The sequence below is a fragment of the Mus pahari genome, chromosome 1 (genome assembly GCF_900095145.1).
Source record: "Mus pahari chromosome 1, PAHARI_EIJ_v1.1, whole genome shotgun sequence".
Taxonomy (NCBI): Eukaryota; Metazoa; Chordata; class Mammalia; order Rodentia; family Muridae; genus Mus; species Mus pahari.
The window spans coordinates 145,747,344-145,760,100 of NC_034590.1; the positions used below are offsets into that span (position 1 = coordinate 145,747,344).

Genomic DNA, 12,757 nt, shown 5'->3' on the forward strand with positions numbered 1-12,757 from the left:
TCCTCCTCCTCCTCCTCCTCCTTCTCCTCTTCCTCCTCCTCCTCTTCCTCCTCCTCTTCCTCTTCCTATTTCTCTTCCTCCTCCTCCTCCTTCTCCTCCTCTTCTTTTTTCTCCTCCTCCTCTTTTTTCTCCTCCTCCTCTTCCTCCTCCTCCTCCTCTCCTTCCCCTTCCTTCTTCCAAATTCCTCAGCTTCTAGACCAATAGCATAGCGATGTTTTTCTGCAGTAACTGTGCACTACCGGCTTTCTGAAGAAGATACCCTTGTGGCCTTGGCTAGGAGTAAGATTTTACTGATCACAATTGAGACAAAGCGTCACTGTGTCACTATTGAGACACTGTGTCACTGCAGTCTGCCTTCAGTCTATGCTGGTGTCAGAACAGTGCGGAAGAGTGTGGCTGAGCCAGGCATCTAGCAACTCATTCTTGCCATTTACAGGGCTGACATTTTCACTACCCAAAACCATTTTTTCTCCTTCGACTTAAAAAAAAAAAAAAAGTCTTTTTCTGTTTGTTTTGAACCTGAGGGGAGAAGAAAAGACAATTCTTTCTTTCTTTCTTTCTTTCTTTCTTTCTTTCTTTCTTTCTTTCTTTCTTTCTTTCTTTCTTTCTTTCATTCTTTCTTTCCTTTCTTTCTTTCTTTCTTCTTTCTTTCCTCCCTTCATTTCTTTCTTTTCTCTCTTCTTTCTTTTCTTTCTGTCCCTTTTCCTTTCTTTCCTTTCTTTCCGTTCTCTCTCTCTTTTTCTTTTTCTCCCTTTCTTCCTTTCTCCCTTTCTTTCCTTTTTCCTTCCATCCTTTCTCCTTTCTCTCTCTGTGTCTCTGTCTCTGTCTCTGTCTCTGTCTCTGTCTCTGTCTCTGTCTCTCTCTCTCTCTCTCTCTCTCTCTCTCTCTCTCTCTCTTAAATCTAGTTCAGCCCTTAAGATCAACTGCCCTACTTATCTCCAGGCACCAGCCATATTTACCAGGAGGCTCAGGTCTTTAAGTAGGTAGCTTATTTCAGTCACCTGGGTGTCACTGGGCTTGTCACTGGCTTGTTACTTCTTGAGTGCTGACATGTCCTGGGAAGATGTGGTGAGCTGGTCCTAGAGGGAGCCATGGCACAGGAGCCCGTCCTCCTGGGTGTGTTCATTCTTGTACCATGTCTTCTGTTTAGTAACTTGAGTGGCTCTGAAAAGCACTTCTTCACTAGGTTTCAGGCCAAAAAAATGCCCACTGGTATCTGTTTCTCATAATCTGTTAACAGGGACAGGTACCCACAATCATTCCTTGTGAGAATCCCAGAGGAACAAATGTGAAGACTCAGGCATCTATGTTACAGATCCATAACTCTACCAGACACACTACATCTTAGCCATGGCTGATCATACAAATGGTGCCCCACCTGGAGAGAGCACCAGCAAACTGAGGTTGACAGGCAAGCCTTCCATCCCAACCAGCCACAGCTCTAACTTTTGTGGCTCTCCTCCATTTTCCGACCCTAGACTAGGTTCTTGAGCCCAACTTCTGGACCTGAGAGAAATCCTGTCAGAAATCTTCCCTTATGCCAAGCGTGTTTTGTTTTGAAGGTTCCTCATAAAACTAACATGCTGACTTTTGTACAGAATCATCTAAAAACAATTATTAGTGTCTCTCAATGAAGCAAAAGCAATGAAGGAAATCCTTACAAACACGCATCAGAGCCCAGTGCAGGCTTGGAACAGAAGTGCTGATTTAGAGTTCTTTGTGAAGCGCTCTCAGATCTGGGCTTTTGGGAAAGTCATTTCTCAAATGTTGTGTTCAGTTTCAACTATAGCTAAGTCAGTAATGAGTCCTCATGAGTACTTTACTGTAACTGAAGAGGTGGTGAATGTGAATGAACTGAAAAGGGCCAGGCAAGTATCACAGGCAACATGCAAATAATGATGGATGCTCTCACATCACATGGGCACAAGAGATTCAGAAAATGAAAGAGAAGAAACAAAATTTCTGATTTTCAGGAGTGAAGATTACACTACAGATTAAAATTTGTAGGTAGTGTAAGATTCAAAGAGATACTCTTTATAAAGATTTATTTTTAATTGTGTGTATTGCGTGGACACGTATATGTGAGTGTGGGTGCCCATAGAGGCTAGAGAGGGTTGCAAATCTCCTGGTACTGAAGTTACAAGGTGTTGTGAGCTGCCTGGCTTAGCTCCTGGGAACCAAACTCTGGTCCTCTGTGAAAACAGTGCATGTATTTTAACTGTGGACCCTTCTCTAGCCTGAAGGAGATCCATTTTTAAAATCTGGCTTGAAGCTGAGAAGATGTCATGATTCCTTTCTAACCATGATGTTCCAAGGCTGTGTGTGAGTGCAGCACAGAGATATAGATGCCCTCTGTGACTGTGAGGGCCAAAGCTCTCATTCCCTTTGTGGGTCGGAAGCCTGAGAAAGCTAGTCCCCAGAGTGACTCTCCCACTTCTCCCTTTTATATCGTAGGCTCTGTAACTTAATAGCCTTCTTTTTTAATTAAAAACAGTATCTCTTTCATACAATATGTTTGACCATGTTTCCACTCACCCAACCTCTCCCAGGCCTTCCCCATCTCCCTATCCATCCAACTCTACAATTTCTCTCTCTCAACAATCAAACATTAAAAAAAAAAAGGCCCACAGAAACATGGAAATGAAATTCTAAACAAATAAGCAAAAATAAAAAACAAAAAACAAGACCAAAGGAAAAAATGTCCAAAGGAAATATAAGGCCATAACAAAACAAATACAAACATTTTGTGCTGGTCAGCTACTCTCTGGCATTGGACCCACCCTTTGGTTGATATACCCACTAACACGTTATTTTAGAAAACTGATTTTTCCCTTTGCCAGTGGGTATCAATTGCAAATAAGTTCTTGGTTAGGATTGGGACCTCTCATCACTTTGCCTTCTCAGTTTGAGACCCATCTGACTTGGTCTCCAACTCAGAGATCCAATTGTCTCTGTCAGTGCTGGGGTTAAAGGCCTGTGCCACCATTGCTTAGCTACATTTCTTTCTTTATTAAGCATTTCCTCCCTGGAGAGGGTTAATATTTTATGTCACCCCACACACAGAGTTTTGGTCAGACGCTCTGCAAGTATCCTGAGATGAAAATTTAAATTGATATGCCATGAGTAAAAATGATAATCCTCTATATTATGTATAGATACACCCCATTCAGTCGGCTGAATCCTTTAATAAACAAACACTAGCCTGTTCATTTCCTCAGTAAGAAAGATTTCCATCCTCAGTCTGTCTTAGGACTTGAGATGCAGATTTTCTGGTTGATGCTCTGTACCATCTGATCTGAGGGCTGACACAGCCAATTCTTAAAACACCCCCCCATCTGCATGCCATGCGTGAATGTGTTAACACACACACACACACACACACACATACACATGCACACACATGCACACATGCACACATACACACACCTGTGATAAATTTCCATTTCCGTGGTGACAAATACATGCACTTATATATACACAATGCTACAAGAGAAAATGTATCTTTTCACTGTTTTTCTCAGGCATTTACAAGACCACGCCTGACACACAGTAGGTACTTGACAGTATATTTGCTTATTTGATACTTCTCTCAGTAGATTGTACAATCAAGGCATCTCTGACTTTAGAAGGGTTTATTTGGCAGAATTTAAATAACTCTTGCACTCCCTTCTTTTCCCTCCTGTCCTTGGTCATACTTTATCTACTTTCTGGTCATGAATTCATTTTCTGCTTATTCTGCTTCCCAAATAAAACAAAACAACAACCACCCACTCAGAACATTTAGCTTTGTGTGGGTTTCCTGCCCTATCATAGTTGAAATGTCCCTGTTTCTGCCTGAATGAAAAAAGAAAGAAAGAGAAAGAAAGAAAACTAATAATAAAAAAATTCTTTAAATGCAAACTGTGTGGAGCGTGGCTTGTTTTGCCTCTCTTTTTTGACACCGGACACAATTCACTGAGGTTGTGTTAAGTAAGGGACATTTTCAGAAGAAATCAACTCTGAAGTGTGTGTGAGACCACATCTGAAAGGCAGCTGCTGGTGGATAAAACCAGCTGGGTTGTGTCTTTTCACTCCTCTCGACCACAGAGTTCATATTTCTCGACTCTGGACGTATTTTAGATAATATTTCCTTGTCTTCAGTGCTGGGGAAGTAGGGCCTCATGCACTCTTGGTAGTGTGACACCCTTGAGCTCCTTTATAAAACAAGAAAGTAATCTTTTTATTTTAAGATGGTCCCCCTATGTTGCTAGGCTGGCATGGAACTTGCTTAGAAGACCAGCAGACTTGAACTTGTGGCCTTAGCCTGAGTAACTAGGGCTATAACACTGAACTATCAGGCTTCCCTGGATGAGTTTTGACTTCCAGTTCAGGACTTTAAGATTAAAGCAGAATGAAGTAGAGGAGAAAGGTACATTTCTTTTAGAAAGCTCCAAAAGATAGAATATATACATTCTTTTCTTATTTTACTTTTATTAGATGTTTTCTTTATTTACATTTCAAATTTTATCTCCATCCTCACTTCCCCTCCAACCCCCCATCCCATTCCTCTCCCACTGCTCACTAACCCACCCACTCCTGCTTCCCTGTCCTGGCATTTCCCTACACTGGGGCATAGAGCCTTCACCTTGAATCCCTCCTTGTGTACTCTTTGCTTGGTGGTTTAGTCCCTGGGAGCTCTGATGGTACTGATTAGTTCATATTGTTGTTTCTCCTATGGGGCTGCAAACCCCTTCAGCTCCTTGGGTCCTTTCTCTACCTCCTCCATTGGGGACCCTGTGCTCAGTCCACTGGATAGCTGTGAGCCTCCACTTCTATATTTGTCAGGCACTGGCAGAGCCTCTCAGGAGACAGCTACATCAGGCTCCTGTCAGCAAGCACTCATTGGCATCCACAATAATGTCTGGGTTTGGGAACTGCATATGGGATGGATCCCCAGGTGGGGCTGTCACTGGATGACCTTTCCTTTCGGTTTCTGTTCCAAACTTTGTCTCTTTATTTCCTCCCATGGTTATATAGCTGGAGCTTGCTGAGTCATTAGGTTGGCCAGACTGCACTCCCAGGAATTTCCCTGTCTCCCTCTTTTTCCCCAGTGCTGGCACTTGGTTTTTTATGAGGGTTCTGAAGGATCGAACTCAGGTCTTCATGCTTGCCTCACAAACACTTTACCAACTGGGCCACCTCCCAGATCTAGTTTATTTCCATGTGTTGCCAATTTCTAGAATGTCAAGTGGTGTAGTTCATCCCGCATTGGCCAGCAGGACTTTGACACAGCCATAGAATATAGAGCCATAAGAATTTAAATGGCTTTTGTGAAAACCTCTCTTATTTGAACAATTCATGTTGGGCATATTTCCCCATAAATTATTATCCCCTAGTGCCCCCAGTTCTGTCACCATAGCTGATGGCTATCCAATCTGAAAGAAGACCCAACGTCAACTGAACCAGTACCCTATCTATTGCTGCTGAGAAAGCAAGGGACAGAAACTGCCATTCTGAAAAGAGAGGTTGATGCTAATAAATATAGTTTATTTAAGCTGCCCTGTTAGAGATGTCTTAAAGGAAAGAGTACAGATTTGAGTGTGTTTTAAAAGCAATAGGTTGTGGGTGTAGCATGGTGGCTGATAACTTGCTAGACTCCATGAGATCCTGAGTTCAATTCCCAGCACCACAAAAGGAAAACTAAAAGGCCATGCAAATATAAAATGTGAAACATCCCGGCATATTATCTTGTTATAAAGCACACATTTATGTGCAAGTCTGCCTTTGGGAACTTACCTTCTTCCCATCAATAATTGATTGTATTTATAGTTACCAGAACATAGCTTAACAAATGTCTGTTGGGTTGAGTTGACATGATACTGGCATTTTTTGGTATGGTACTTGCATTCTTAGGCTCAGTTCTTCTCATTATCTTCTTCTTGTCCTTTACACATAATTGCTCAAGTGCAGAAAGTCAGTCTTATTCTACATTATGCTCATTCATCTCTGAGTACAGGGAAAGAACACTATACTGAGAGCTGGAAAACTTTAGAGACATTCTAGCTGTCCCTTTTTCTAGTGAGAAAGTCCAGAAAAGTCAAATGTTTCCTCAAATTTTAGTCTCACTTTTCCCTATTTGAAATCTGGATGTCAGAGGTGCATCCTAAAATACATCTATCCTAGAAGAAAATGTGGCTACCACAGAGGATCTAAAATGTACTAAGAGAAATCCCAACACAGGGACCATGCAGCTGTTACCTCTATGTGCTTTAGTACATTTTTTTTTTTTTTGCTTATTTTCCCAAAGAACTCCAACTCTATAGCTAGCAAAGATAAATTGGAGACAATTTTGCTTGGGATTATGGGTTTATGTCTTCAGGAGAAAAGAATTAGACATAGATTTAAAGACTTTTTTTCTCCATAAAGAAAAGAAATATTTTACACACATACACACACACACACACACACACACACACACACACACACAAGGGTGAAGAGATTTCTAAGGATTCAGTGGGAACTTTACTATATCCTTGAAACAGTGAGACATTGATTCTGTGACTGGGTAGCAAGAGGGAAGCACAGACATACTCTACAAAAGAATCAAGTCTGGCCTAAGTGACTACTTTTATCTTCATGATTAACCTGTAAAGACAGAACATACTTGTCTCATTAACAGGTGAAGAAACCAAGGCACAGAAAAGTCAGTCACTCTTGGTAGAAACTAGGTTGCAAACTCTGTTTACTTTGATTTGTTTTCCCCTCTATTTTGTGGTGGGGACTTAGTATCAATATAACAGTAGCCATACCACAGCTCACAGGAAACATTTTTACTTGCTACCATGCATTGTGCTGAGAGCTTTGCATGCATGATTTTATTTACCACTACAGGCCTGTGAGGCAGGGGGTCTTCGACTGTTCAGATGAAGAATCGGAGACTGGGAGGCAGTATGGATTCTCAGACCTCCCCTCCACCACCCATGTATGGAACAATCATGCAGAGTCAGGGCTGTGTTTCTAGTGGGGGGCTAGAAAATTGTGCAGTTGGACCTGCCAAGCCACAGGGTACTCCTCTCCTAGCAACCACCAGCACGCCTTGGTTTAGCCTGTACACAGATCTAGTCACTTCCAGGTGTGTGACATGTATTTCCCACGTTGCTTGGTTCAGAAATCACTAACGTCCTTATTCTGCTTCTCTTTTACAGGTGCTTGCTGGCTCACAGTTAAGTGTTCATACTCAAGATACTGATAGCATCTCTGAGGGTTTAAAGTTGAGGAGGAGGGTTCGTGAAACTGACAACTGCACAGAAGGATTATATCGAGGGGGCCCATTTTGCTGTCAACCATGCCAACCTGGTAGGTCACATGAAGCATCCAGAGATGAGCGTGAGAAGCAGGGTGAGGGATTGAGATGCCCTATATGTAAGAGTGTGTTGGACAGCTATTGGCTGTGCTATAGGGTAGAGCATTACAAAGAAGTGGGAGGGGGACTATAAAATTGTTTTCCAAGCACATTTTTTCCATCTTTATCATATTTGCTTATAAAAGAATATCATTTACAGATGAGGTACAATCTGAAGTGAGAAGATCCATCTTTAGTTCTATTTCTCACCACCTAAGGAAAATTCATTTGTGAGGATTAAAAAACCTAAGCCATCTCAAAGCTGACCATGGTGTGCCTGCCTAATTTGGGGGCTCCCTCAACAAGGGACTTGCAACCTCAGGGGTATGTGTTAGCTCTTCTCTTCAGTCTGTCTCTAAAATTCTCTGGTCTGGCACTGAAGCCTGCAAAAAAAAAAAAAAAAAAAAAAAAAAAAAACATTTGCATTTTACAGCTGAATAACTAGCTGAACCAGAAAAGCAGTGAACAGCAGCCAACAGTTTTTCAAACATCAGTGGTTTGAAATGCAAATCAATTTCAGTTTGGAACTCTTTCAAGCATCAGGAAATGAGAGACTAAGGGGAATGTAATTCTGTAAACTTAGTTTCCACCTTTTGGGTGGACCACAGTCACATACAATTATCTGTCTTGGATGCATTGGGAGGATAAGAAGTTGGCAGATAGGTTTGTTTGATAGGTCTCAGGCAATAGACTTTCAAAAAGATTCTGTAAGTTTTATCATTAGCATCTCAGGCTTGTGGTACTCCGAGTGCAAAGCAGGTTAAGGTCATGCACATACAAAGACAATTTTACTAAGCCTAGCAGGAATTTTTTTCTTATAATACAATCCACTTTACATAAGTTCCTAAACAGTTATTCTTTTCCAAACAGGAATTGGGAATCATCAACTGGCTTTTTTTTTTTTTTTTAAAGTTGTCACAGACAACCAATTTAGCCTATGAGTTAAAAATCTGTGTTTATACTTTGAAAGTTTGGTACAAACTATACATTATGCTTAAAATTTAAAGTACAAACTAAAACGAAGGCAATGTGTTTTGCATATTAAGGTCTCTAAGACTTTTGTCTTCTGCCTTGTTTTACTCTAATTTTGTTTTGTTTGCATTTAAAAGGGGAATTTTATGCCTGGTGTTTGGATCTGAGAATGCTTTCACACCATTGTGGGATGCATTTAAGAAGGAGAAGGGAACATGGGTGGAGAACCCAGCAATGTTTTTTTTATTTGCTGACACAGTAATGGATAAATTTATCTGGAAATGCCTTAAAAATTACAAGTATTGTGTATGTGGCATTTCAATTTGATACCCAACAGTGTAGGGTATGGCATGTAAATTCTGGAGTAATAGAAGCCTGGGATAGTTTGTATCAACCACAGTCTAAGTGCCTCAGCCTTTCTTTTATGTTTCTAACACAGTCCTTAGCTGTATGATTTCTTCTAGCAATTGCAAGCTGGCATTCTGGCTGTGTTAAAGGTTTTTCTCTGTCTCTTCACTAATACATCCCAAATGCCACGCCACGTGCACCCACAACTCTCTCTACCTGTCTTCTCTCTGGTTGAATTTTACATTTACCAAGAGTTAAGTTAGTTTCAAGTCTGTTACAGCATTGGTGATCTGATAGTAACATAGGATATTAATGATGATAAAACCTAGTGAATTTCAAATATTGGGAAAAGACATTGGCTGGCCACTCCCACAAGTTCTGTGCCACCACTGCCCCAGCACATCTTGCAGGCAGGATACAAGTAAATCGAGAGCTTTGTGGTTGGGTTGGTGTCCAGTTTCCTTTTCCGTAGCTTGCAGAGTACCTTCCTGCACCAAAGAGACCAGCCTGTAAGGATGTAGGGATGAAGGCCCCATACAGGTACCAGCTTGATGTCTCTATGTTCAATGAGCTGTGTGGATGTTGTCCTCAGCAATGTTAGCCCCACCCCTTTACCCCCATTCCCTCCCCCCCTCCTGTCAGCTTTCGGAGAGCAACCCTCTGTTCTAGCATCAGTCTGGGTTGCTTAGGAATTCCCACAGGACCCCCTCAGCCAACAATTCAACAGGATGCAACCCAGTTCCACCACTGGAAGCTTTGCCTGGCTAGAAAAGTTGGCCAGTTCTGACTCTGATTCCTCCATTCCTTGGAGCCCTCACTAAAATCACCCTCATAGATTCCAGCAAGAGTCCATTGCACTAAGTTTCCACATCGCCCCAAAATGTCCACCAATTCCAGCTCTCTCTCCCCAAACTCTCTCCCTCCATCCCTCCCCATCTCTAACCTGATACCTTGCACTCCCATCCCCACCCATCCCAGTCCACCTGCAAAATATATTCTATTTCCCCTTTGCAGGAAGATCCATATATCTGCCCCTAGAGGCCTCCTCTTTAACTAACGTCTCTGGGTCTGTGAACTGTAGCTTGATTATCATTTAATCAATAGGTAATATTCAATTATAAGTGAATACATATTTGTGTTTCTGGGTCTGGGTTACCTCACTCGGGATGATGTTTTTCTAGTTCCATCCATTTGCTCACAAATTTCAAGCCAGAAGTTTTGACAGCTGAGTACTACTCCGTTGTGTACACTGCCACATCTTTCTTTTTCCATTCCTCTATTGATGGACACCGAGGTTGTTTACTGGCTATTACAAATAAAGCTGCAGTGAACATAGGTGAGCAAGTGTCCTCCTGGTGGCCTGGAGCTTTGTCTGGGTAGAGCAAGAGTGGTGTAACTGGATCTTGAGGTGGATTGGTTCCCGATTTTCTGAAGACCTGCCATATTGATTTCTGTAGTGGCTGTACAAGTTTGCACTCCCGCCAGCAATGGAAAAGTGTTCCCCTTGCTCCTCACCTCACCAGCATGAGCTCTCACTTGTGCTGTTGATCTTAGCCATTCTGAGGGATGTAAGATGGAATCACAAAGTAGTTTTTATTTTCATTTCCCTGATGGCTAAGATTGATAAAGATTTACTTAAGTGTTTTTCAACCATTTGAGATTCCTGTGTTGATAATTCTCTGTTTAGATCTGTGTCCCACTTGAAATTGGATTAGTTGGAGGGTTTTTTTTATATCTAGTTTCTTAAATTCTTTATATGTTTTGGATATTAGACTTCTATTTGATTTGGAGTTGGTAAAAATAGTTTCCTATTCTGTAAGTTGCTGCTTTGTCCAATTGACAGTGTCCTTTGCCTTACAGAAACTTTTCAGTTTCATGAGGTCCCATTTATGATGTTTCTAATTAAGATACACTGTATACATATACAAAACTTTAAAAAATAAATAAAAATTAAATATTTGAAAAGTCTTTATCACATCTTGATATCCAGAAGGATGAATTCAACAGTGCATTTCTTATTTATACACACATATATACACACTTATTTGTTGCTTCTATATGTATATGTATGTGTGTATGTATATACATACTTATCTGTTGCAACTATACATGTATGTATATATACACACACTTATTTGTTCCTTCTATATATGTATGTATGTATATACACATACTTATCTGTTGTTTCTATATATGTATGTACGTACGTATATATACACACACTTATCTGTTGCTTCTATACATGTATATATATATATATATTTACACACACACTTATCTATTGCTTCTATACATGTATGTATATATACATACACTTTTCTGTTGCTTCTATACATGTATGTATGTATATATACACACCCACTTATCTGTTGCTTCTATACATGTATGTATGCATATATATGTGTATGTATTTATATATGTATATATGGTATATATTTTTTGGTTTATTTGTATACATAGAAATGCAACAAAATTAGACAATAAATATATCAAGGCAATTGCTATGTAGGAACTTATAATATTTTCCTACCTTTTCCAAATTATCTGCAATAAATATGTGTGTGACTATCAGAAAATGATGCATTTTGAAACCTTATGTTCGGGGAAATAACCACTTATCCTTTTGTATTTTTGTAAATTTGGATTGTGTACTTTAGAGAAAAGAATCTGTGGTTAATTGTATCCATATAAAGCTAGGCATGTTCTACCACCTAGCTCGGGAGATATTTCAGTTCCCTTAAACAGTAGTGCCATGCCGCCTGCAGGAAACGCAGTGCCTCCTCTGTTCTGCCCCCCTGCAAAATACTACTGTAGGGCTGTCTGGCTCTGAGGCCCCTCCCCCTTCCCTCATATCTACCTTCTACCCTTGTAACCTCCAGGGCGTGAGAAACAATCTTCTTGTGGAAGCTGTAGTGTTAATGTATCCCACAGTGTTCCCTCTTGTCCACACTGCTTTCTTTGCAAAAGTTCATTCCAATGACTCATTGGTGTGGTAGGAGGCCTTTGGCTTCTCCTACTCTGTCAGTACTGGAACCTCACTGCGACTCCTCGGATATCCTGTTGTTGCCCTGTATCGTGGAGACACTGTAGTTTGGGGTCTGTAAGACTAGCCCCTTCATGTACTCTAACAGTTCATCCATGGGATGGATGTGGGGGTGGGCCAATGCAAAGACCCTGATCTGGGCCCAAGCTGGTCAGCTTGACAGCTCGCATGTTCTCACACCCTCAGGCCTGGCTCAGCTGTACTCTGCTGCCCAGGAGAGGTGCATGGCCTACTCTCCCAAGAGTTGCCCTTAGTGAGGGATATGGCCAGTTCTCCCGCTCTCATAATCCTGGGCGAGGTCTCCTGTCTGCCTTAGATGGTGACAGACAAGGGAATGGAAGAGGGTGTCTTTCCCTCATCTGTGCCACCACAGCAGACAAGAGGTAGAACTGGCTCTCCTCCACTCACACCCTCAGGGCCGGGTGGCTCACCTGCATCTCCCACACCCAGGGCCAGCTCTCTTGTATTGCCCAGGCAAGGTGCAGGGCTGGCTCTCCCAAGGGCGGCAGCAGGGGAAGGGCAGGGACAGATCTTCTCTTGTGATCCTGTTGGGGTCCAGCTCTTCAGCCTGCCCCCAGGGTCTGGGCAAAAGGGAGGGGGGATCTCTCCTTTGTTGAAGGCACCACACAGCAGACAAGAGACAGGGCTGCTTCTCCCACAGGCACACTCTCCCTCACCTGTAACCCCCACATCGTGGGTCAGCACTACTGTGCTGCCCAGTCGAGATGTAGTGGGTGAGCTGCTGAGTGTCACAGGTGGTGAGGGGCAAGAGGGAATCTCTCCCTGATAGCTCTGGATATGAGTTTTTTCCCAAAGAGCTGTTTGTCTTTTACATTGCATTTGCACATAATCAGCCTAACACAATGTCTCCTGATTCTTTGTTATCATCCTTACATTCTTTGCCTACTGTTAACTTGGAGACTGCCCCGACTCCAGAAATCCAATTCCTTCCTTCCTTTGTTCCTTCCTTCCTTCCTTCCTTCCTTCCTTCCTTCCTTCCTTCCTTCCTTCCT

General features: G+C 41.9%; 1 protein-coding gene across 1 annotated transcript in view; it reads left to right on the plus strand.

The window, feature by feature from the left end:
- Fas (Fas cell surface death receptor) overlaps window positions 1–12,757 on the plus strand; it is a 30,940-nt gene that overhangs the window by 9,151 nt on the left and 9,032 nt on the right. Inside the window, exons 2-3 of the mRNA XM_029536417.1 lie at window positions 7,185–7,463; window positions 9,174–9,241. Coding sequence (XP_029392277.1) covers window positions 7,185–7,463; window positions 9,174–9,241 — 347 coding nt within the window. The remainder of the gene's footprint in view (window positions 1–7,184; window positions 7,464–9,173; window positions 9,242–12,757) is intronic.